This window comes from Coturnix japonica, chromosome 21 (assembly GCF_001577835.2).
Source record: "Coturnix japonica isolate 7356 chromosome 21, Coturnix japonica 2.1, whole genome shotgun sequence".
NCBI classification, from domain to species: Eukaryota; Metazoa; Chordata; class Aves; order Galliformes; family Phasianidae; genus Coturnix; species Coturnix japonica.
In genome coordinates this window covers 5,538,041-5,563,176 of record NC_029536.1, presented here as the reverse complement: position 1 = coordinate 5,563,176, position 25,136 = coordinate 5,538,041, and the positions used below count along the sequence as shown (strand labels likewise).

Here is a 25,136-nt window from a genome sequence, read left to right as displayed (position 1 = left end):
GAGTATCACCCTCCCAGCTGTGATATTAAACCGGAGCCGGTTTAACCGCCCGTTCCCCATTGCAGTCACAGCCCGGGGGTGTCTCTGGGAAGCGGCTCATTAAACCCGGCTTTGAGCAGCGCTCAGAGCTGCGGCCTGGCTGTGAAACGGCCCAATTACAGGCGTGTGCCTCGAGGACACACCGTGCTGTAATGACGGCGGCTCCTGCTCCACATCCGGGCCGTCCCCGCGGCCCGTTGGCTCGTGTTACCGTCGGTCCGTTACGGACACACCGGGCACAACGGCCGGACCCGCAGCGCCGCGACCTCGGCCCCCTCAGAGCCGGCGACCAATCAGAGCTGGGAGGCGGGGAGAAAGAGTAGGCGGGAGGAAAAAGAAGCCCAGCAACCGCCGGCTGCGCGACCAATGGGAACGCGGGGATGAGGAAAGGCAGGCGGCGCGGCCAATGGGCTTTCAGGGAATGGCTAACGCCGGGAGGGGAAAGGCGCACGGGATTGGTTCGCAGAATGACGGGCGGGGCGAGCGGCCAATAGCGTCGCGCGCGGGCGGGGCGCGCGGGGTGGCTAGCCGGTGCGGGCCGCCATTGTGGCCAGTTCGATCGGTATCGGGAGCGGAGAGCGGAGCTCAGCGAGCCCGGAGCAGGGAGCAGCCCCCCCACGGCCGGCCTCAGTCACCATCACACCGCGGGAGGCGGCGCAAACAGCCAGTCACCACCACCGTCCGCACCGAACAGCCGCCGCCATGAGCAGCGAGGCCGAGACCCAGCCGCCCGCCGCCCCCGTCCCCGCGGCGGCTCCCGCAGCCAACAACGCCGAGTCCAAACCCAACGGCGGCAGCGGGAACGGGAGCGGCGGGCTGGGATCGGCGGCACCTCCCGCCGGCGGGGACAAGAAGGTCATCGGTGAGGGACGGGGGCAGCGGGGGGCGGGGGGGCCGTTCCCCACACAGCCTCCATCTCCTCACATCCACCCCCTCCATCTCCATTCCATCCCCTCCATCCCCCCCCCCTCACATCCCGTTGGCCGTTGATGCGCGCGCCCGCTCCCCTTTCCCGCCCCGTTCTCCCCCCCGCGCGCGCGCCGCTCTCCGCCGGGCCCCGCGTGTCGGGTGGGGGCGGGGCGTTGCGGCTCAAGATGTCCGCCACGCGGGGCCTTTGTGTGCGCCGCCCCGCCACGTGCCGCGCATGACGCCGCGCTCTGCTCGTCCTCCTTCACCCCCCCCCTCCCCTCTCTCTCTCTCTGCCAGCAACGAAGGTTTTGGGAACAGTGAAATGGTTCAACGTACGGAACGGTTACGGCTTCATCAACAGGTGAGCGGGGCGGCGGTGGGGGTGGGGGGGCGCGTGGGGGGTGGCGTGGCCTGCGGTATAAGGCCTTAACTGCTTCCCGGCGCGGTGCTGCGGGCTGTCAGTACGTTGTTTAAAGCTCGGTGTGAAGTTGAGGCTGTGAGGAGTCAGAGGGATTGATGAGCTTCAGTGAGAGTCATGAGCTGGGAAGGAGCAGCTGTGGGCATCAGCGCAGGCTGCTGAGGGGATATCTGCAGTGAGGGACCTGGTGGCCAATAGGGTGACTATAAACCAGGAAGGTTGTGTCTATAAACCAGGAAGGTCAGCAGCACCCCACAGTGTTGTTAGCAAGGTGAGGGAGGTTCTCCTCTCTGCTCTGCCATGGGGAGGCCACATCCAGAGCACTGGGCCTGGTGCTGGGCTGCCCAGTTGAAGGCAGGCAGGGAACTGCTGGCAGAGCACAGTGGAGGGCTGGAATGAGATCAGGGCCTGGAGTGTCTCCTGTATGAGGAAAGGCTGAGAGGGGATCTTAGCACTGCTTCTAAGGAACTAAAGTGCAGGAGTCAAGTCTGTGGGGGCAGACTGTTGTTGGTGGTGTGCAGCACAGAGCAAGAGGCAGGGAGTAGAAGCTGGAACACAGGAAGTTCCATAATAGCACAAGGAAGAACTTTACTGTCAATAGTGGAGCAGTCAGCCCAGAGTCGTGCTTACTTATCTACAGATGTTAAAGACCAAAGGATAATCACCTCTGTGACCTGTGCTGGGGAACACACCTTAGCAGGAGGTTGGGCTTGATCTCTAGAGATCCCTTCTGACCCATACAGTTCTGTGATTATGTGATGTCTAGGCCTTGAGAAACGTGCTGTCAGGCTGTTTTCTCTGCCAGCAGCTGATCTAGAGAACGGTTCTTCCCTCAGTCACTTTGGAGTGCCTGCAGGTGGTGGTGGTTCTGCAGAGCCCTGTTTTTCTATGTGGTGTTGTCATGGAACAGCCCTGGAGGATGTTCCTCTGCCGGGTACCTGGGATGCAGGAGGCCCCAGGGCAGCTCTGTTTCCTGCTGGAGTTCACTGCTGCTTCTCTCGTTTGTGACAGCACGTGGCTCTGAGGAGCAGGAAAGTGCTGTGAGCTCCATCAAGTTACCACGGTGAAGAAAGATACATGGAATGGGAGCTGGTGACTTCAAATCTGCTGTCACAGGGGTTGACAGGAGGAGGCTGGGGAATCCTCCTCCAGGGAAGCAAGTGTTGGTACTGATGTTTTCAGGAAAATTTGGCCTAAATGTCATCTTTTCATCTACCTGTTATACTGTGGCCTGGTCTTCATCCTCTGAGCTCTGACTGGTGAGCAGCTCTAAAGCCTGGCCCAGTGGTGTTTGAGTGTCAGGTGTCAAACAGCTGTTAGAGGAGCCCAGCAGCATCCCCTGCTCCTGGAGGTGCGTGCACAGCTCCAGCTCACTAACAGCCTCTGGGAGGGTTTTTTCCTGTTCCACTCATAGCTGCTACATGAGTCAAGTGTGGAAGCAGGAGCAGCTAGTTAAGACATCTGAATGGCTTCCCCGCTCATATTATATTGGCATCTGTTTAATCCCTGAGGATGCTGTTCCTAATGAGAAACACAGCGTGAGCTCCTGTTATCAAGAGATGAGAACTGAGCTGGAGCACATTTCCCCTGCTCCCAAATAGCTCAGGCTCACCACAAGGGAAGCCGCAGGAGCTTTGTTTGGGTCTGCTCGCAGCTCACGTTGGCTTTGGTTGTAGCCTGTTGTTGTATATTAATATTAAGTACGTCTATTATTCCCTTCTGAAATATTAGCTTGGATTCTGTCAGCTGTCAATGAAACAACTGAATGTGCTGGCTGTTGAGCTGCTCTTGTTGCCATAATTGGGGCTGCACACTGATAACTGGCTTTGTATTGACAGCTTTGCTGTGTTTTCTTAATCACCGCTTGCTCTTCTGATTTTTATTACTATTTTTAGTAAGAGGTTAAAGATACTAAGAGCATCGATGAGCTGAGTGCCTCACAATGGGCAGCTCCTGTTGTGCTTCCTGTCTTATTTACAGATGGTTATTCCCACACCATCCGTGTGGCAGCTCATGTGCTGCTCCTCGATGGGCTTAGTGCAGAAATCCCATGGCAGACACTGGGTTTTAGAATTAACCAGGAGGGTTCTGAACAAATCACATCTCCACCTTAATCTGCTTCAGTGTAACTGAGTCGTTTACTGAGCCAGAGCTCCAGCATGATCTTCAATGGGAAATGTGATGTAGAAAGGGCTCTAAATGAAATGAGGAGCAGCTGATGTGCTTGGAGGAATGGGGTTTGGGAGGAGTGCAGAGCATCCACACTTGAAGAGCTCTGCATTTGTTGGGAGCACAGTGAGCACTGACTGAATGCAGGCGCTGGGCTTCCCTCAAGGCCCTCAGCTGGAACATCTATGATCTCATGTTGTGTTTGTAAGAGTTTTAGGCTTTTTAAGAGCTTCTGGGTGCTGCCTGGTGGGGCTGGGGCTGAGCTGATCACCTTCTGTAGCCCTTTGGATGAACTGTTTTCCGTCAGCTCTGAGGTCAGTAGTTCTTGCAGGCGTCAGTTCCATAAGGAAATGGGTGTGTGGTGCTGGTACTGTGTGACGGGGCAGCTGTAACTTGGATCGAGTTGTTCACAGTATTGTTATTGCCGTGTGTTAAAGGCACGGGGAGGAGTGACTGGCTTTAAATGAGTCCAGTTCTGAGCACTGCAGCACTAGCTGTGCCTATAACATGTATTCTAGGAAATAAAAGGCATTCAGCAGTTGATTCATTGGGCTGTGGAATGACTTGAAGTGACACTGCAGCAAGGCTCAGCTGGTGTGATGTGAGCCTGAGGGCTCACAGCTTGTGAGCGGTGAGCACAGCTCCGGGGCTGTGCTGTGTAACTGTGGAGCAGGAAGCTCCCTGTGCCCTGCTTGTCTGTTAGCCACGCTGCTGCCCTCATAGAGCATTCATCACTGCAGGAAATGGAGCTGGGGACGCAGGCTGTGTGTGCTGCTTTTCATAGCCTGTGATGTCACATCTTCCACTGTGCTATCCCAACTGATGGGCTGTCAGGTGTTTTTCCTCCGAGCCTGTTGGTGGGATATGTGGGGAGGGAGGAAAACACTCAGCACCTCACACAGGTCCCCAACAAGGTCTTTCTTTGAGGCAGCCTCCCCTTAGAGCAGGCTGAGCAGTGCAGAGCTGACAGCTACTTGTCCCGGTGCTCCCCTGCTTTCCCCTCACCCCTAAACAACTGAATTTGAAGCTGGGCCCTCACGCAGCTTGTCTCACATCTGAATTTCTCTTTGGTGCTGTCTTGCAGGAATGACACCAAGGAAGATGTGTTTGTCCATCAGGTAAGATGGGCTGGGAACTGAAACGTGTTACCTCTTTGATACGCGCTGTGCATGACCTCAGCCAAATGGGTTGGAGGGGACAAGGGTTTCCTGTCTCCCTAAAATCACTGCTTACGTGCTGAAACTTGTGACATCTCTTATGATGGATTTTATTCCATTTAGGGAACAAATGGACCCACGTTATGTTGCTGGCATTAATTTGTTACTGGCATTAAACTTGTTAAAAAGTTTGCTGAGTAGAACGTGGCTGAGAATGGTGCTTATAGAGCACGTGCTCAGCTGTCAGAAATGCAGTATGCTGCTGAACAGCACAGGAAATAACCCCAAATAACTATTTTAGTCAATGCATACACCTGATAGGAATGTACAGAGTGCTTAGAGAGAAACTTCTGATGCAGCTTGCATTGTTTGGGGGCTATTTTGTATCTCTGACTGGAATCGTATGGGCAGATAGTCCTGGAACAGCTGTAAGGCTGCACAGTGCTCTGGGTAGGTCAGAGCAGTAATAAAGCACACACTGGCTTTGAGTTCCCATTGTGGCTTAATGACTTGTCCAGGAGGATGTCTTAATAAATAGATTCAGTCCCCCCAAAACACCAACACAAACTTGAGATGCACTGAGTAGCGTTTTCCTGTTGTGAATGTAACTGTGCCATATTATGTTGTCAGACTGCCATAAAGAAGAATAACCCCAGGAAGTACCTCCGCAGCGTAGGAGATGGAGAGACCGTGGAGTTTGATGTGGTTGAAGGAGAGAAGGTAAATGCGTCTGGGCTGTTGGAGCATGCATTGAACTGCAGGTCTGCGGGCTTTGCTGTGGTGTTGTGGTTTGAGCAGTTGCCTGACGACATCCAGGGAGATGAATGGTTGCTCATTGCTTTACAAATGGGGATGCAAATCGGTGCTGGGTGCTGAATCACACCGGTTTGGTGCTCACTGCTTGCTTAATGCTCTCCCTGCTCCTCAGGGTGCGGAGGCAGCGAATGTGACAGGGCCTGGTGGCGTTCCAGTGCAAGGCAGCAAATACGCAGCAGACCGTAACCATTACAGACGATATCCGCGTCGCAGGGGTCCTCCACGCAACTACCAGCAAAACTACCAGAACAGTGAGAGTGGGGAGAAGAACGAAGGAGCAGAGAACATCCCGGAAGGCCAAGCCCAGCAGCGCCGTCCCTACCGCAGGCGGCGGTACCCACCTTACTACATGCGTAGGCCCTACGGGCGTCGACCACAATATTCCAACCCTCCCGTGCAGGGAGAGATAGTGGAGGTAACGCATGTGGTGTGGGTCCTGTGGAGCAGGGCGATAAAACGCAGCTCTGCGGATGCTCGAGATGTGCTCTGTAAGGCTTAGCAGTGAGATAAAATGCCTGAGCAGATGTTGGCACGGTGTTGGGTACAGCTGTTGAAAAGCAGTGTGTTAACTTCTGGTACAAGTAACTGGGCAAAGAGGAAGCTCTGTGTAGTGCACTGAGGCCGCTGTCTGCCTTGCAGCCCTCTGTGTGGTTTGACTGCCTGGCTAAGAACATTTCTTGTCTCGTTGTCTTCCAGGGTGCTGACAACCAAGGTGCAGGAGAACAAGGCAGACCAGTCAGGCAGAACATGTATCGAGGTTACAGACCACGATTCCGCAGGTATGCCGCAGATCAGCTCTTGCTTTAGCCTTGTGCTCTAGCAACACAGCCAGGACATCGCAGTGCTCAGATGCTGCATTGTTAAAGCCCAGCTTGACTTTCAGGGGTCCTCCTCGTCAAAGACAGCCCAGAGAGGATGGAAACGAAGAAGATAAAGAGAACCAAGGGGATGAGACCCAAGGTCAGCAGCCACCTCAACGTCGGTACCGTCGTAACTTCAACTACAGACGCAGACGCCCAGAGAACCCTAAACCACAAGATGGCAAAGAGACGAAGACAGCCGAACCACCAGCTGAGAACACGTCCGCTCCCGAGGCCGAGCAGGGCGGGGCTGAGTAAATACCGGCTTAACATCTCTACCATCATCCGGGTACGTGTTGGGTGCTCTGGGGGGTGTGACTGGACAGTGGGCTCTTTACTTTGTGATGCTTCCCTTTGAGTTCTGCTTGTGTTAATGCACGTTGGAACTGCTCTGCTTGCTGGCTCTGCAGAACAGAACTGAGTGCTGGTTAACTGGGTGGGCTCTGCTACCGGGCTTTAAATTTCCCCGGTGGAATAAATGCATAGAATATTGCTAATCTTTAAACCTCAATCAGTCTCTGCTATGATAGTTCACCCACAAGAAGCATTTTGATGCTGGTGTGGTGACCTGAAAGCATTCTGCTAGGAGAAACAGGTGTGTGAGGATGCTAGCAGCTCTTCAGGCTTGCCAGCATTGTGGCTTTGGTTGCCCTGCCCTGAGGGCTGGGTGCTGGTTGGCTTTAGCACCTCTCCACATCTGTTTCTCATAAATAGATGTTGAGTTTGCAGGAGCATTTTGGTAGGAGCTTCTCACCTGAAAAGGGATACACTTGGTGTTGCATGGGCTGCCCTGTAGGGCTGTGGTACTGCTTGTCTGCAGGGGTGCATGGGGTCCCTACTGAAAACGCTGTCACTGCAGAGCTATTTGCTTATGCTGTCTTATGTAGGCACTGGTTCTTTGCTTTCAAAGGCAGGTATTGGTGCTAAGAGGGTCTGGTGAAGGGTGTTAATGGGTGCCCTTTCTCCTGGATCCCTCTGCTCTGGCTTCTGGTGCAGGCTTCCAGTTTCTATCACTGCAGTATAGGCTGATGGGGAGCTGTGTGTGATAAGATGCGTATGCAAAAACAGAGCATGAATTTAAACTGTAGGTGAGCCTCAACATGCTGAACACATCCACATGACGCCACGTCTGAGATCCTTTATTCCTTTCTTTCAGTTTAGTCATCAAAGAAAAGACTTAAAGAAATGAAGAAGAAAAGAAAATGAAATTCCAGCAATAAGAAATGAACAAAAAGAATTGGAACTGAAGACCTGAAGTGCTTGCTTTTTGCTGTTGACCAGATTACAAGAACTATCTGCATTATCTATGCAGCATGGGGTTTTTATTATTTTTACCTAAAGAAGTCTCCTTTTGGAAACAAGAAACGCGTTTTTTAAAAGTCTGTTTTTTCTCAATACACCTTTAAAGGTTTTTAAATTGTTTCATATATCTGGTCAAGTTGAGATTTTTAAGAACCTCATTTTTAATTTGTAAGAAAAGTACGCCTGATTTTTTCAAGTCAAACTGCAAGCATCTGTTAATAAAGGTCTTAAAGTTAATCACGGCCTGCTCTGGTTCATTCAAACCCACCTCTGTGGAAGCCGAGCAGTTCATTTGTTGCTCAGCAGTTGTGGATTTGAATGTTGGTACTGCTGGGTTTGTGCCCTCAGCTCTATGCGGGTGAAAGGCTCTTAGTCCAGCACATGGAAGTGATGCTTCCATAGGCAAAACAGGAGGAGCAGCGCAATGAATGCACCGCCGGGTCTGCCCATGGACGGCTCTAAGCGCCCTGTGGCTTCCCCTCCTTCCCACTAATGAGCGCTCTGCTTTTATCATGTTAATGCTCGCTCTTCTAATTGCTTTCCGGTGTGCTGGAGCACCAGCCATTAGCGGCCGATGCGTCTGTGTTGTGCTCTATCTCTAAATGCCTTTCAGCGTTTCTGGCTGCCCGGTAGAGCAGCAGCTTCCACCTGTAAGAGCCGCTCTTTGAACCACGGAGCTGTTGGACTGCAGTCAGCACACACAGCACAGGGGCAGAGGCTCGCTGCTGCAGCCACGGGGAGTCAGTGTTGCTCTGTGCTGATGAGGCTTTGCCCTGAATTACTTCAAAGCAACAACAGGGCAATGAGCAGAGCTGCTTTGCTGCTCCCACAGCTGTAGGGTACAACAGGAGCTTAGCACTGTTCATTGCTAAGTTGGGGTGTTGGAAAAGATGACCTCAAAGTGCCCCTTTCAACTCAAACGATTCCATTCCTCAAGGCTTCAGCATCTTCTCTTACTGCGTGACACATTGCTGAGCTGTCCCATGTAGGTGATGGTGCTTTAATGAGGTGGGACCGTCCTTGGCTGGGTGCAGGAGGTGCTGCCCATCACACACGGGAGTTGATGCTGTACATCTTGCTGGTGACAACATGGCACCGAGGTCCCTGGGGATGGCTGGGAGCTGGTGGGAAAGACAGGGCTGCATTGAGGGCTGCATGTCACTGCTGCCACAGTTATGGGACACACAGGGAGAAATGAGCCTGGACAGCCAGCATGGGTGCTAACACCACCAGGAACTCAAGATGCCCTGGGTTGGGGGTGGAGCATTTCTTCACTCCCCCTGTGCCCCCACAGAACCTATGGGGCTTTGCTTGGCATAAGGCAGCCCCCTCCCCTCCCCCAGCCAGGGTGCAAATGCCAGCTGCCCTTCATTTGGCTGCAGCCTGCAAGAAGCATCTGCACCCTCCGAGTTGTCCACCCAGGTATATCCCTGCAGGACAACACAGACTGACCTGTGTGGGCACGGAGGCAGCATGTGAGCAGGACGGATGCCATGAAGCAGCCCGTTGAGCCGGCCATCCCCAACCAGCAGGACCAACCAAAGTCATAGTGAACCCCCAGGAAGAGATTGTGGGACACCAGCATGGCCCTCTCCACGTAGACATCCACTGCGTACCACACAGAGCCCACAAGACCCAGGATACCTAGGAGATACGGGGTCAGTTAAGAGCAAGCCATAGAACCTCCTACCTCCCAGAGCCCCTCCAAGGAGCTGCCTCTGGCTCCCTGTGTCCCAGCTGTTCTGACCACGCACTCCCAATGCCGAGGATGACCCCAGCCCCGTAGCACAACTTCAGTTTGACACGAGGTTCTTCCTTGAGGAACTTGATGCAGTCGAGCCCAAGGAGCAAAGTAGCCCAAGCCAGGCCCACCAAGAGGTCCGCTGTGATCAGCAGCGTTCGTGCCACCACGATCTTCACTGGGGAGAAACAAACAAAGCAGAAAGGGGAACTGAGAGCATCCAAATCTTTGCCCACAGAATCACATTATCCCACACTGTCACTCTCTCTATGTATATTTATGTAGGACAAGGAGTTTCTCATCAATGTCAACCCATCACAACAAGGATCTCCTCCTCAATGGAAAACTCTTAGCCACAGACTCAAAGATGCCTCGTTGGGTGTTCACAAGAGGTTAAAAGAACTTGGTGCAATAGGCAAAGTGCTAGAAATGGGTTGGTTGATATAGTAATGCTCCTGCTCCAGACCATGCTGGCTTACCTGGATGGTCTGCCAGAATGGAGTCATACTGGTCGCAGGTCCTCACTCCATCCTGCATGTTGGTGACACATTCCCTCCAAAGGCCCCGGCATTTGTGGCTCACCTGGGAGCAGGAGGAAGGATGTTCAAAGAGCAACTCTGTGTGACAGGGATCATAGAATCGAGTTGGTAGGGGCCCTAAAAGACCATCTGGTCCAACTCCCCTGCATTAAACAGGGACAGCTCCAAGCAGCCCAGCAGAGCAGACCTTTATGCCCTCAGCCACACACTCACTGCTGCTCTACTCACCTCCAAGCTGTCATCAGCGTTAACCATCCAGCAGTCGGTGCATGTGGCAAGGAGGAGGAATAGAGCTGAGAGGAGAGTGAGACCAAATGCTGTCATCTGCAAGATTGCACTCATGAGGACACCTGCAAGGGAACACAGAGATGCCTCTGGCCACCTCCCAGGTACCTGGTCCACTGTCTGGGTCAGGACATCCTCTGCAACCTTAAGAGCAGCTCAGGTGGCCTCCAGTTGTGCCAGAGGATGGAATATCAGGAAGGATTTGTCTATAGGGAGTGTGGTCAAGCACTGGAACTGGCTGCACAGGGGTCCCCAACCCTGGAGGCATTTCAGACACAGGTGGACATGGCACTAAGGGACAGGGCTTAGTGACAGAACTTGGTAGGCGAAGAGGATTGCGCTCATTGATCTTGAAGGCATTTTCCAGCCTAGATGACTCTATAAACCCTCAGTACTGCCCCCCTCTGGGAATCAAGAGCTGCTTGGAAACCATTAAAGAGCTGCTGTAGTCAGACTCCATTGTCCGAGCACGAATCTCCTGATATCCTGAGGTTTTCTTAATGCTTTCATCATTCAGTGAAAGGATTACCCACCTCTCCTGGCCATACCTTCTGAGCAGCTCCCCACAGCCTTCCTCCCTTCCCCAACACTCTGTTTTACAGGCTTTGAAGAAAATCTGTTCAGCCATTTGAGTTAAAGCAGAAAAACAAACCCTCCCCACCCCAAAAAATTCCTCCTCTAGAGGAAAAGCTCAGTCATTGTTTGCGCTTGGGTAACTCCAAAACAGCTTAGTTTTACTGCTGGAGCCTTGGCTGGTGCAGCAGGTGGTGGTGCTGCTAGATTTGTTGTGCTTGGAGGTGTTTTATGGGGAGTTAATGATGTTTGGGGCAAAGGGGAGCTATATGGGGGCAGCTTGGGGGATAGAGAATCATGGAGAGGTAGAAAAAAGCTCTGAAGATCATCCAGTCCAACCATCCACCAACACTGCACACAGATCTGTGTCCAAGCAGGAAAGCCTTACCTTCATAACAGCATCCAGGCTCATCCTCACTGGGGTACAGCCATCTGAAGTCACAGAGTGGGATTCAGTCCCACCTGGATGGGATGTGGAGGCACCCAATGCAAATGCAATGCCCACTGAGCACTGTGAGCTTACGTCTGGGCTGGGCTATTTAATGCTTCTCCAGGGCATGTCAGAGTGCTTTGTGTGCGAAGGCACAACACACGGGGTGGGGGCTTGTGGTTAAATGGTAATTGGCTGGAAACAGAGATTGGCCTCCAAAATAACATCACATCTTGACACCTGTGGGAACCAGCTGGGGCTGCAGAGAAACACTCCCCAGGTGGGGGACTCTGTGTCCTGGGCAAATGTCCCCCGTTATTTAATCACACCTTTTAATTAGTGCTCATGGGTGAGTGGCCTGAGGTGTGTTGGCTCCAATGCAGCAGAGGCAGACAGACGGAGGTGGCAGGAGGAAGAAGTTAAATGCAGTTTATTGCAGGAAGGGTGATTTCAAACCCTTAGTGTTATCTATTGGGTTCCCAGCTGTGAAGCGGCCCAGCATTCCCAAAGACATCTCATAGGTTTCAAATTGGCAGAGAGGTCAACCCAGAGGCAGCAAAACAAGTCACCTTGATGGGACCCTCATGGATCCTGGGGGCTCTGTTCAAAGAGGGCTGTGATCATCTCTCTGGCTCCCCCAGAATCCAAAGCTTTTAAGGGAGGGATGCAGGAAAAGGCTGTAAAGGACACAGCCTCGCAGGGGGCACTTAATGCAGCCCGTAAAGCTTGTCCATTTCCTGGCTGTGTGGGGGCTCCCAGGCCATTATGCACAGTCACTCCTCTCTGGTGGTTTCCAGCTCAGACAACGTGGCTGTTTGGCCAGAGGCATTTTTGTGGGCTTATTGCTGACCCTCGAAAGCAGCACCTCATGCTGCCCACATACTTCAGCTTTTTTCCTTACTACCCAGAAAAAACTGCTTTATTGCAAAGCATTTTGTTACAGCATCCTCTGAGCACCTCCAGCATAAGCAGTGCCCCATGGCTGTCAGCCGTTAGCGTGCTCTCATCTCATGGCTCAATGGGAAACAACACCCCCATGTATGTACTTGTAAGTCGTGAGATATATTTAAGAGAGGTACTTTTTTTATTATTATTATTTTTCCCCTCTAAATAATCCTCTGCAGTATTGAACTACAGGGATTTTGGCACAATCCTACGGAGCAAATTCTTGAGATCCAGCCCTGCAGAGGCACCCAGGTCCTTGACACAAGTAATTGCTGTGCCTTTATTTCATATTATCCTGTTTCACGTGGCATTTTGGCTCATGGCAAGACTTTTCTTGACCATACCTGTGCATGTAGTGGTGAAATCTTCCAGCAGGGTTTGTATACCTTCATTTTCTATTTACAGTACTTAGATATCCACAAAATGGCTGAAATTCTGGTCTATTCTCCACATGTATGCATTGATGATATATAAAAGAGTTTTGTTTTTATTTTCTTCTCATCCAATCTGTGGATTTACCATATATGAAATGAGCCCACCTGTTTGATTCTAAATTGAAATGCTTGGGGCATTGAAAAGATGCAGGTGGAGGGATGAATATATCAGTCTTTCAATAATTAAGAACACTTCCTTGGTCACTGAAGATGAGACGAAGATTAGATCTGCATCATATTGGTTTTGTAAGATAAAAAGAGGGAGGGAGTGAAAACAGAAAGCCACTAAAGTGCTCTTTTTAGTGATTTGGATAGCAGGGGATCCCACGCATCGCATGCAAGGCTGTGGGCCATCCCAAGCCTGGCAGCCTGTTCCCATATTTAATTCCACTCTGCCATGGGCAAAACACACCAGGGATTGTCTGGAGGACAGTGGGAGCCTTTGTGCACCCAAACATGTAATTGCTTCTGCAGCTCAGCTATTCTTCCCCCTCTCTTATGTTCTTCCAGCCTGGGTGGCTGATCCCAGAGAGCCATGGGACTGAGCCTGTGGCAGTGTCACAGGAGTTCCTAAGATCAGTGTTTTGGGGGAGAATAGGGCATATCTGTGAAGCAAGGGCTGCAGGAAGATAGGGGAGCTGGGCAAAACCCCTGGGCCTCCAGCAGTGCCAAGGAAAAGCAGAAATCAACTCAATTAGCACAGCAAGGAGCAGCCCAGCCCCGAGTTCTTGGAAAAGAGATTAAACCCTGCAGGTCTCCTTCAAGAACAGCGGGGTGACGGCAATGAGTGCTTTGTTGTAGGGCTGAGCTGAGGAATGGGAGGTGATGGGGCCTGGCTGGGAGGGCCCACATTAGGCTGCAGCCATGGGACAGACCCACACTAGGCCGCAGTTTGGGAAGGGCCATGACTACAGAGGTGCAGGGCCAGGCCAGTCATGGGATTCAGGTGTTTTAGGCTTAAATTAAGTAACCTTTTAAGCCACGGTTTGAGCAATATCACCTACTTGGCTACACCTGCAATGTCCCCCTTCACACTGTCTCAAGGCCCGGTGGGCCACTGTAAGGAGCCACACTTATTTCAAGCAGCTCCCCATAGGCTGAGAAGACTTGGCTCTCACCTAGGAGCCAACAGCAGGCAGACATCTTCAGCCCAAACCCTCTGCCTAAACCACCAACCCTATCTCCCTCCCCAGACCCACTGCCCTGCCCGGGGATAAGGCCTCAGCCCCACGGCACTGACATGGAAGAGATGGGAAGAGGCCCAGGTTGGGATGGAGGGCAAAGAGATGACTTCAGAAGGACACCCATAATCAGAAATGTTTTAATGGAGTCACAATTTTTAGTACAAACTATTTGAAACAAACAAACCAACACAAAAGTAGGAATCCCAAACAACACTGCTCCCACGGCGTACATTGCACAGAACAGTTAATGCAGGTTTACATTAATAGAATACAAACATTCTTCTACACAACGCTTTATATAAAAACACACTTCAGATACATATGTTTTTAAGCACGGTTTTCCTTCCCAATCCTCACTGCAGTAGCTTTGGGGTGTTTTTTGAGGGGAAACCAAGCACCAATCTCCCTGACGGTGCAGACACTACAAGCACTGCTCTCCCCTGATGGCTGACGATATTTTTACATGGGGTCTGCAATGCAAAAGAGAGAGAGGGCTGTTAGTCCTTCCTGCCTTACAGGAGCCAACCCCCAGCGCAGGGACTGTTCTGCTTCCCTCCTACAAGGGGAGGTGCTGCCCCAACCTTTGCTTTTGGGACAACTGGCCATATTTAGCAAGGAAGAAGAGCAGCACATGAGCATAAAGCAGACCAAGGGAAAAATAAAAGCAGGGAGCAATCAGCTATGTAGGTAATGGGGATTTATAAAGTAATAATTAAAACAAAATAAAAGGCAAAACCACAAAGCCAGGCTCTTTGGATCACTCCCACTGTTCCGTATCCTGCGGTTTAGCTGGCACACCACGTACAGCAGACAGACAGATGGCAGCACGAGGCCTTCGGAGGATCTACAGGAGGAACTGGAGCGCTGGTGTGTTAGTAACAGCCACGGCTTGTCAATTAACACTGCTGAGCCTAAAAGACTTCACCGGTCCTACTGGGGAAAGGGCATTGGAAACAGTGGGGAGACATCAAAATTCACAGGTTTGTCCATCTTGGAGTTAACTGAAACAGCTATGCTGGGCACTAAATAAAAACAAACCATTGCTTGTGCTCACAGCCCCCACTTGAACCTGGCCAACACCAGTTTGTTCTCCTGCTTAACAAGGCCACGTATTTGTGCCTGGTGAGAAATATGCCGGGGTCAGATTTTAGCTGACAGAGCTCAGCTGGAGCACCAACAGCCATCAGACCGCCGTGCTTTCATTCCTTGTGTGCTCACATCAAGAAGGATTAATACAAATATCACTTTGGGGCAGCAGCCACGCAGAGCACACCTGCACCCTGAGAGCAGAAATGTTTCCTAAGCCACCAAAACTGGGGTATGGGGGACACTGAGCCCATTCAGCGCAGCTCAGCAGCATCTCCTTCCCTGGAAAACATGGTGGCGAGGCTGCAGGAGATGTAGGGGCACAAGGGGACAGCTGAACATGGTGGGATGCTCCAGCACAAAGCGCCTCTGTGCAGCCCACCCCCAGCACCCAATGCTAAGCACTGGGGCACGGCCCAGCCACCCACAGCCCCAACAGTGCAGGGCTGGAGGCGGAGGTGCAGCCCCCACAGCATGGTGGTACTGGATACAGGCAATTCTGACCAATTCAGCCCAGCAGAAGAAAAGTCTCTGGTGGTACCCGTGAGCTGTGCCCTGTGCGAACACAGAGCAGTGCCTGCTTTTGGGAGGGGAGGATGTGGGAGGGCAAGGCTGGGGTCAGACGTACTCCCGGGCTGTGGAAGGCTGCGACTGTCGGTAGTACTGCTGTCCTTGGCGCTCCTTGGCAGGGCAGGAGCAGCACAGCAGGGAGCCCCCCAGCACGGTGAGGCTGGCAGCCCCCCAGCCGACAAACAGCGCTGAGCCAAACTCATACCTGCAGTAAGAGAAGGGTGGGGATAGCATCAATGGGGTGCAAAAAGCAAAGAGGAGTGGGGCTGCATGTCATCACTGCCCACCCCAATATAGTGCCCAAACCAGCCCCATGGGATGCAGAAGAGCTCAGGGAAGTGGTGACCCGAGCAGGCTCCTACCTGGCATTGATTGGAGTGTTGGCACTGAAGAACTCATAGGTGACCTGTGTGGCGTACAAGGATACGGCCGCCAATGTGCACAGACCTGGGTGTCAAACACTGAGCATCAGTAATGCCCAACTCATGGCCAAACAGCCCCATTTCCCTCCTGTTAAAGGCTATTTGAGCCTTCCTGCATCAAAGAGACTTACCGCAGAGGATGAAGAGGACACCTCCAGCAACAGCGATGCGGCTCTTGGTGATGGGATCCTCTTCACCAACCTTGGTGCATTTCATGCCCACGACGCTCACGATGATGCCGAAGAAACCCAGGAGGAGAGAAATAACCATGAGAGCCCGGGAGGTCTGGATGTGAACTGCGGGGGGGAGAAATACGCTGCTTACATTACTACAAGGAAAAGTCACTTCCCACTGGGATGGACTTGCCCTTAACACCCTCTCCTTTACCTTATCCTTAACCCTGTCCTCACTGTGTAGGGTCACTCACAGCTCCTGGCCAGGAGTCCTTGGCTCACTCTCTACACCAGGGTCCCCATCCTTCCTCCCCATCATGCTCTTTTTCCTCCCTCCTTGCTCTTCTCACTGCAGTTCCAGCAGCAGCACCATCCCCAAATGCTGTGCACAGCCCTATGGTTGAGATGTGCTCACATAGCATTTGCTGTCGGGATCAAACCAATATGGACTGGGGGGCAAAAACACACAAAGGGACTGAAGCCCATGGGAGCAAGCTGGGCTCAGACCTACAGTGGGGCTCTGACCCACATCAGAACTCAGACTGGGTGCAAAGCAGGACTGGAACACAAAGAGAAGAGCAAGCCCCACAGCTGGATGCAGACCCACGGTGGAGCAAGATCTCGGTGCACTCTCAGCACTGGGGTCTCAGCCTTCCTCCCCACTATGCTCTTCCTCCCCCCTCCACACTTTTCTGGCTGCAGTTTCAGCAGCACCACAGTGCCCAGCACTGCACAGCCCCAGGGTCGTGATGTCCCCATTGTGCAGCTGCCATTCCCAAATTCGATGCCCACCACGGGGCTCAAACCCACAGAGCATGAGGAGGGCGAGGGCTTTAAACCCATGGGCACAAGATGGGCTCAGCCCTACAGCGGGGCTCTGAGCTGCAGCGGGGCTCAAACTGTGGGTACAAAGTGAACTGGAGCACAGAAAGAAACACGAGGGGCTCAGACCCACAGCAGGATGCAGACCCACGGAGGAGCAAGGAGAGCCCTGACATGAACTGGGCATAGATGTTCAGGGGGAAGGTGAGCAGTTCCCACAAAGCTGGGAAGGGGAACTCAAACCTAAGGGGGTGGCATAGGGCCGGGACCCACGGGATGGCTCAGATCACCGGGAAGGGCACTAAGGGGGCTCGGACCCGTGCTGGGAAGTGGGCACGCAGGAGGGGTTGGCTCAAAGCCACAGGGGGTGGCTCAGCCCCTTGGAAAGGGCTCAGCGCCCAGGGAAGGGATACCCCCACCGCGCCCCGTACGCACCGTCGAGGGAGAGCAGCGAGTCGTGGAGGCGGCACTGCATCTGCCCCGTGCTCTGCACGACGCAGTTCATCCACAGCCCTTCGTGCAGCCCCACGGCCGTGATGATGGCATCTCCGGCGTACGAGCTCTGTCTCCACTGGGGCAGAGCCGCGGCAGCCAAAGCCGCCACCCACCCGCCCAGCGCCGCCAGGTACCCCGCCAGCTCCCGTGCTCCGCCGCCCATCGCCGCCGCGCTGCGCCCGGCCCGGCCCGGCTCTGCCCGGGGGTGTGCCCGCCCCGTCCCGCCCCGAGCTCCATCAGCCCCTCCTCTGGGCTGGGGGGGCCGTGGGGAGGGGGTAGGTGGGAGGTTGGGGTTAAGGAGCGGAGCGGGGCGATGGGTGAACCCCGCAAAAAGAGGGTGCGGGTTTGGGGAGGGGGGGGGTTGTGAGAGATGGGGGAGGTCGAGAGGCAGTGGAGAAGGTTTTGGGGTGGGGAGGTGAACCCCTGTGAGCAGAGACCCCTGGGGCTGCTGCAGGGGCTTTTGGCTGTGCTAAGAGGAGCTCAGAGCTCTCAGTGGTGTGGAGCTCTTGATGGCACAGAGCTCTCGGTGGTATCAAGTTCTTGGTGACAGGGAGTTCTTTGGTGGCACAGAGTCTTCCATGGGATGGAGATGTTGGTGAAATGGAGCCCTTGTTGAAATGGAGCTTTTAGTGGCATGGAGCTCTTGGTGACCTGGAGCTTTTGGTGGTACAGAGCTCTCAGTGCTATGGAGTGCTGGGTGGCATGGAGCTCTTGATGGTATGGAGTTCTTGGTGGTATGGAGGTCTTGGTGACATGAATCCCTTGGTGGCATGGAACCCTCAGTGGTATGGAGCCATTGGTGACATGAAACCTTTGGTGGCACAGTGTTGGCATGGAACTCTTGGCAGAAGAGAGCTCTTGTTGGCAGAGAGCCCACAGGGACATGGAGCTCTCATTTGTGCAAAGCCCTTGGTGGCATGGAGCCATCAGTGGTATGGAGCCCTTGGTGACATGGAGCCCTTGGTGGCTGCTCAATGGGTGCAGGGAGCCGGTAGCTGCCCCAAGCACTGCCCTGCTGCGTGGCTGGCTGCCCTGGCAATCGTTAACCACCATCTCATCTGCAGTCAGCTCACGCTCAGTGCAGCTGGGGGCCGGCTGCCTGCCCCTGGCTGAGCTCCACACTTGGGGGACAGCAGCTCCTGCACCAGGGTGTGAGCAGGGAACCCACAGGGAATAAGCCATCCTCCCGCTGCTGCCATCCCTGCGCTGGGCGCTGACCCTGCCGGCCCCTCTGCCTGTTCGTGCAGGGCGTTTTGCAGGCGGCGTTTCAGAGCGTGTGCTTGCATTCCCCAGATGGTTATGGTAATGGTGTGGGGACAATTCGCTGCCCTGTTTGGCTGCTGCTCAATGTCCTTCTTGTTCAGGGAGAGGGCAGAGCTCCTGGTCAGGGTGGTGGGTGTCATAGCAGGGTGAGCTGCCCCCACTGCCCCCAGGTCCTTTTTGCCCCAATCATGAAGCTTTTGTGTCCCTCTTGGGGGATGCTGTGGGGCTAATGTAGGGTCACAATGCCACATCCTGGGTGCAGGAGCCCTAAGGCACCTGCGGACAGAGCCTGGAGGCTGTGCAACCAGGAGGCTTTTGCCATGGGACAGTGAGCTCTGCTCCCTGCTGTGCCCCATCACCAGCACTGCTGGGTAGAAAACCACAGCTCTGTATGTACACATTGATAGATATGCAGTGCCAGTGTTTCCACTGCCAGCAGTGCGGGGCTGCTGCCCTCCCCTGGGCATGAGGATGGCTGCAAGGATGTACCCACAGCTGGGCTTCTGGAAAAGACGCCTTTATTCACCAGTCCTCTGCAGAAGGCACTTAAATAGCCGTGGTGGGGAGCGGGCTCAAACAAAGCAGAAAGGCACATGTAGTGTGGCTCCAGCCCTCCCAGCCCCACGCTGCTACCATAGCACCGGGTCCTCAACTCTAAAAAACATCCCTCCCTTTTCCCCACGTTCCTCACCCTCATCCATTCCCAAAGTCTGGCTGCGTATCTTGAGGTTGGTAGCAGCTCCACAGCAGGGCTGGGAGCCACAGAGCTCTCCATGCCACAAAGTAGGGCCCAGCCTGCAGCCCAGGGCCGAGCAGCCAAAGCCTCATGGCTGCAGTTATGTCCCAAATGGCACGAAGCTGGTGGTGCTGGCCCTGACAGGGCTGGGACCCTGCATGAGGGTTATCACAGTTCATCCTTCCCTGCTGCATGCAAGCCAGCAGTGCTGGTAGCAGCCGTTGGCTCCTGCTCTGTGCTTGTCTCCTGCATCAAATCCACCTCTTGCGTCCTGAAAAGCATCTTCACCAAATCGTCCGCCTGCACGCGCTCCTGTGGGACAGAGTTCACATCACCCCCTTCCCCTTCCACAAAGGGCAGACCCCAAAACCCTCCTGCTGCCCATGGAGCAGGGTGAGGTGCTTACCCGCTCACTGTGCCGTGGGTCCAGGGTGAACCAGAGGGCGATGGCACAGCGTTGGCCTTTGGTCACAGCCTTCACCCCATGGGGGTTCTCTGAGCCAGAGGAGAAGCCCACGGCACGGCCACACTGGGGCTGCACCTCTGCCTGTGAGAAGAGACCCTGCTGCACCATGGGGACACAGGGGGAGCCAGCTCCAAACCCACGTTCACCCCTTGCACTGGCACAAAGCACTTTCCCCATGGATGGAGTAAGGCTTGGCAGCAGGCTGTGCGTGAAGCCCAGCTACTTACAGTCTGCGTCTTGGCATCCAGCTCCGTGAAGTAGAAAGCTCCCCCTTCAAAGTCCCCATTGAGGTAGAGGATGGCACTAAAGAAATAAGGTGACACCCATCACTCCAGGCAGCTCAGCCACCCAAACCCTGACCACAAACACAGCAAGGGACCAAGGCAGGAGAGCTGGAGCTGGGCTGCCCTTCTGCCCAGCTTCTCACCTGGGGACTGCAAAGCTTAACAGCCTCAGGAACGGCAGCTCAGCCCCACGGACACCTCAGTACCTGTAATCCCGGTAGGTGTAGGCTGGTGGCTCCTTTACACACACCAGGGCTTCTGCATTGAGGATGCAGTTGTCCACATGCACCTCGTGGCTGTTGTCGCTCCGGCCTTCTTGCTTCTCTAGGGTGGAACAAGAGGTTGTGCATCTGTGCTCTGTATGTACAGGAACAGGGTCTGTCCCCAAGTGTGTGTGGATGTTGGGATCAGGTGGGGTTGGCCACTGCTCCCAGGTAACAGCAACAGGACAAGAGATGGCCTCAAGTTACACCAGGGGAGGTTCAGGCTGCATATTAGGAGCAATTCCTTCTCATAAAGGGCGCTGGGCAGGGGGCAAAGGGGCTTTGCATCCCTTTGCAGAGCAGTCCTTTGGGTTCATGCTCACCATCGATGGCTGTGCGGCACACCAGGTGTGAGTAGGAGAAATGGAGCGGGACCTCCAGGCGGAAGTAGGACTCCATCATGTGCCTCACCTTCTCGGTCACGTTGTAGTAGAGGTGGGCGCTCTGCAGGGGCACCTTGCCCTCCTGGCCCAGCTGCAGGGGACAGACAGAACATGGGCTCAGCTGCAGCAGGGCAGCAGCCCCAGGCACCCTCAGCCACACTAACCTTGAGGGCCTTCAGGACGGTGACGCCATAGAAGGTCTCACTGGGGGTGTGAGGCGACGTCTTCCCACGATAGCCATCCCCTGCTGAGGCTGCTGCCTGCAAAGCCCAGCCAACATTATCCCACCTGATTTCTGAGACATCCCTGACCCTTCAGCATCCCCGTGCTCACGTTGGTGAGTCTCTGCAGCTCCCGGCACTCCTCAGCTGAGAGGACTCCATCCACCACAACGCGCTGAGACCCATTCAGGCTTTTGGAGTTCATGGTGACGCTGGCTCCCTCGTACAACAAAGGGCCACCTGCAGCACAGGATTGGGATCAGGAGGGAATAGGGATGGGACTGGGGGCAGTGCTGAGGGACTTCAGGTTGGCACTGGGACCTAGAGCTCCCCGCACCTTCTCGGATGAACTTGCTCATTTCTGCAGACTCCTTTGCCTTCTCCTCCACCAGTGTCTCAATCTCCTTCATCAGGTTGCCGATCTCCTCTGAGATACGTGCTGCTGTCTCCCGTTCCACCCTGGGCACACAGTGGCCATCAGCTCCACTGCCCCACTGTCCCCAAGTCGGGAAGAAGGCATGCCAAGGCAAGGACAAGTTGTGTCTTAGGGCTGCTGACAAAGCCCGAGGTGTGAAGGCGTCATCTCAGCTCAGTCCTCACCCCCTACCCCGAGCAGCTTGGGGTGATCCAAGGACCAAGCTCTGCCCTCCAGCAGCCTCTCCCAGCCCCAGCATCAAAGAATTCCCTCTGCAATTGCTGTCTTGAGCCCAAGGAAAGCAGAGAGGTGCCCCCATTGGCTGCTCCCCCCAGTGGCAGCTGGACAAACACTCACTTTTGTTTCTCTCGCAGCCTCTTTGGTATCACCTCTTCGGGTGTCCACGTGTCCTGCAGCCACAAGGACAGCATCAGTAGCTGGATGAGGACCCACCTCTGATACCACATCCCTGTTCCTACAGACATGTCCCTCCAGCTGCCACCAGTCTCAGTGCGGTGCCACTCACCGGGTCTACGAATGGGATCCCAAACACGTCGTAGCTGAAGAAGAGCAGCTCCTTCTCCATGAGGCTTCGCTGGCGGTACGCCTGGATCTCCTGGGTGAGGGGCAGGGAAGTGGGTCAGGGCAGATCTGACTGCATTGCAACCCAACCCAGATCAGCCCACAAAACCTCTGCTAGGGCTCAGAGCCCTGAAAGGACAGAATCCATCCTGTGCTGGCTTGTCCCAGTGGTCACCCACCTTTCGGGGCTCAATGGGCCTGGCCAGGTCTTCCCCCAGCACAGCAGTGTAATAGGCCAAATTCTGGTTCATCACCTCATCGTTTGGGAAGAAAAGCAAGTATGTTTTGGCACATTCAATAGCTTTTTCATAATTCCCATCTGGAAAGAGAAACAGAACCATTAGAGCACATCTTCTCCCTGCCTTGTTGGTGCCCAGCTCTGGCACAGGCACAATCCACTTATGGGGAGGATGATGTGAATTTGATAGGGGACAGAGTCAATGGAGATGCAGAGGAGAAACAACAGAGAAAGCTCAGATCTACAAAGGGCCTCCCTTTAAGCAGGGACAGATACTCTGAAGCAAAGATAACTGCTGACACAAAGGGAAATTAACACTGTGAGGTGCTCACCCACCCCAGCAGCAATCAGTGCCACTGGCTGAGGAGTTTTCATGCTTGGAAAATATATCTTAGAGCCTATTTCCAGACAGTAACACCCATCCATTTCCATGCTAACCTGCAATTTCGAGCCACTATAACACTCTGACCTACTTTCATCTTACAGTATTTCATCCTTTCAATCTTCTCGGAGTTCAGCTTTGGCTGTTTGTTTGTTTTTTAATCCCTCTGGGGAAATTTGCAAAGAAATAGTTCCATTTTTTTTTCTAACAAGGAGAACAAAAATAGAAAATATTCTTTTGCCTGGGTTATAACAAGAGCTCCTGGAGGGGCAGAGTGCCTCTTTTGTTTGGATGTGAGGCAGAAAGCTGGCAGGAAAAGAAAATGCCTCTCTAGGCTGTAGTGAAACTGCATAGGAATGTGGTATTTAAGCAGCATGGAGGCTCAGAGGGCAGCAAAACAGCTCTCCTAAGTCACACTGCTGTCCATGAGCCTTTATGCCCAAAGCATGATACCGGTGTTGATGTGAGCAGTGCCAGGAGTCCTGGCCATTGGAGGATGAAGCAATGAGCTGCTTACTGTTGTAGTAGGCAAACTGCAAGTAGTTGAAATGTGAGGGCAGGAAATCCTCCAGGGGCTTCTCACGGCCAGGCTGCAAGGCGAGCTCTGTGACACAGCCCTGTTTGCAGCTCAGCACCTGCATGTAGTGATCTGGTGGAGAAAAAATTCCATGTCACTGCTTGGGGTCATCAAAGTGAATGAGACATTGCAGGGTCCCCGCTCCAACCACCAGCCTGCAGCACTGGAGACCCCCAGGGATGGTCCCATAAAGGAGGGTGTTCCTCCTGTCAGTCTCAGCCTCCCAGCCCTGTGCCTTAGTGAGCCCTTCTCCACATCCCTCTGGAAATGGGGAGGGGGTCCTGGGAGACCCATAGAGAAACCTATGTGGATCACAGAATGGCTTAGATCGGAGGGGATTTTAATGATCAAACCCCCAGCTGTGGGATGGTTGCTCTTCACTAGGGTCCCATCCGTGGCCTTGGACACCTCCAAGGATGGGGCACCCACAGCTCCAGGCAGCACAGTCAGGGCTTGGATAAAAGCTGTGCTCACCCCATAGGGAATTCTGGTCCCAACCCCTCACTCAATGCATTACACAGGCGCTCCCACCTGTCATGGCCTGGAACAGGTCTGCGTTGTACTCCAGGTAGTTGTAGCCTTCATAGTCATAGGGACCCTCACAGAGAGCACGGCACTCGGTGTCTGCCACAAAATATTCCTCCAGTGCCTTCTCCAGGTGCAGGACAGCAGCTGCAGGCTGCTCCTCGCTGTAGAACCTGACCCCCAGGCGGAACTCGGTCTGCAGGGAGCCAGGCAGAGCTGTGAGCATGGAGCTGCCCCCCACCACACCCAGCCCCGGGCAGGTATTGGGGTAAAACCCTACATGAGGATGAAGCACCCACCATGTGGGGTCTGGCCTCCAGGTCAGCAAAGTCGGACTCCTTGACGCCTGCCATCATTTGGTAGTACTCCAGGTTCTGCTTCATCTCTACATGCTCGGGGTTGGCCACGAAGAAGGTGTGGGCTGCAGCCACGGCATTTGCCACCTTATTGATCTGGGGAAGGGTAGTGGGGGGGGGGTGAGGGACCCCAGCTCTATGGACTCCTCCAGATACAGAGGGCTACCCTGAGCGTGTATGTTTCCCCCCAGCCCCCATACTGGGTCAGTACTGGGTGTGGGGGTCCCAATATGAAGTGTGGGATCCCAGTACCGGGAGTGGGGGTCCAGTGCCGTGTGTGGGGGTCCAAGTACTGATCATGTGCAGGGGTATGGATGGCTTCTCCCCCCCCCCCCCCACCCCGGCCCGGGTGCGGCAGGCCCCAGCCAGGCCCCGACGTGGCACTGCGGGGGGAGCAGGGGAGGGATGGGAGGAGGGCCCGGGGCCGCCTCCATGTCCCCCAGCATCACTCCCATCCCGCTGCCCGCCCCCCCCCCGCCCGCCCCTCCACTCGCGGGTTCCGCTGCGGTCGGATCGCAGCTCCGGACCCCTCCCGGACCCCGCTCCCCCCGCCCCTCCCTGGGATCTCATCTCCTTCGGGGCCGTACCTTGAAGTAGGCGACCTGCAGGTAGTTGTACGGGCTCCGCTTGCGGAACTCTCGCTCCAGCTCCTCTCCCAGCCGGTACCGGGACGGCTGGCTGGGCCCGCAGCCCCGGATACAGGCGGCGCGCCGCAGCAGCCCTCGGAAGAACAGCAGATCGCGGAGAGCCGGCTCCAGCCCATCGGTCGGAACCACCGCGGTGCCATTGGCGCAGCGCAGGCGGCACCGAACCGACCGAGCTCGGATAGCGGCTCGGGCCCGCAGCGCCCGCTCCATGTGCAGCACCACGGCGGGCCAGTCCCCCCGAGCGTACGCCTCGGCTCCGGCAGCGAAAAGAGCGTCCGGGGGCTCGACGGGCAGCGGGGGCTCGGGGGGTTCCGATGGGCCCAGCGGGCCGGGCGGTCCCGCAGCGCACACCAACAGCGGCAGCAGCGGCAGCAGCAGCGCCATAGCGCAGCGTGCGGGCACGGCTACGGGGCAGGACACCACCCCTCC

The 25,136-nt window shown here is 54.6% G+C and overlaps 4 protein-coding genes across 5 annotated transcripts; 1 reads left to right on the top strand and 3 right to left on the bottom strand.

The window, feature by feature from the left end:
- The first annotated feature begins 565 nt into the window (after positions 1-565).
- YBX1 (Y-box binding protein 1) lies at positions 566-7,907 on the top strand. Of its 2 annotated transcripts, none has more exons than XM_015882394.1 (8): positions 566-901; positions 1,246-1,309; positions 4,620-4,653; positions 5,323-5,412; positions 5,621-5,923; positions 6,205-6,287; positions 6,392-6,657; positions 7,525-7,907. In XM_015882394.1, the coding sequence occupies exons 1-7, from the start codon at positions 742-744 to the stop codon at positions 6,624-6,626; spliced, it is 969 nt and encodes a 322-aa protein (XP_015737880.1). In that variant the 5' UTR covers positions 566-741; the 3' UTR covers positions 6,627-6,657; positions 7,525-7,907. The 2 variants fall into 2 exon arrangements, with proteins under 2 accessions (XP_015737880.1, XP_015737879.1); XM_015882393.1 differs by having other exon boundaries at positions 6,380-6,657.
- Positions 7,645-11,316, bottom strand: LOC107323391 (claudin-16-like). Its single transcript, XM_015882396.2, has 6 exons — positions 11,197-11,316; positions 10,179-10,300; positions 9,891-9,993; positions 9,425-9,589; positions 9,123-9,314; positions 7,645-8,791 (listed from the first exon to the last, which is right to left on the bottom strand). The coding sequence occupies exons 2-6, from the start codon at positions 10,290-10,292 to the stop codon at positions 8,718-8,720; spliced, it is 648 nt and encodes a 215-aa protein (XP_015737882.1). The 5' UTR covers positions 10,293-10,300; positions 11,197-11,316; the 3' UTR covers positions 7,645-8,717.
- A 2,602-nt stretch (positions 11,317-13,918) lies between these two features.
- Positions 13,919-17,557, bottom strand: CLDN19 (claudin 19). The gene is made up of 5 exons (XM_015882397.2): positions 17,310-17,557; positions 16,011-16,175; positions 15,820-15,904; positions 15,516-15,662; positions 13,919-14,271 (listed from the first exon to the last, which is right to left on the bottom strand). Exons 1-5 carry the CDS (start codon positions 17,530-17,532, stop codon positions 14,223-14,225), a joined length of 669 nt encoding a protein of 222 aa, XP_015737883.1. The 5' UTR covers positions 17,533-17,557; the 3' UTR covers positions 13,919-14,222.
- A 1,576-nt stretch (positions 17,558-19,133) lies between these two features.
- On the bottom strand, positions 19,134-25,130 carry P3H1 (prolyl 3-hydroxylase 1). Its single transcript, XM_015882391.2, has 15 exons — positions 24,648-25,130; positions 24,004-24,156; positions 23,711-23,900; positions 23,120-23,251; positions 22,162-22,301; positions 21,927-22,016; positions 21,758-21,810; positions 21,323-21,444; positions 21,098-21,225; positions 20,929-21,024; positions 20,705-20,855; positions 20,325-20,442; positions 20,062-20,137; positions 19,775-19,915; positions 19,134-19,680 (listed from the first exon to the last, which is right to left on the bottom strand). The coding sequence occupies exons 1-15, from the start codon at positions 25,089-25,091 to the stop codon at positions 19,537-19,539; spliced, it is 2,178 nt and encodes a 725-aa protein (XP_015737877.1). The 5' UTR covers positions 25,092-25,130; the 3' UTR covers positions 19,134-19,536.
- Positions 25,131-25,136: the final 6 nt, after the last annotated feature.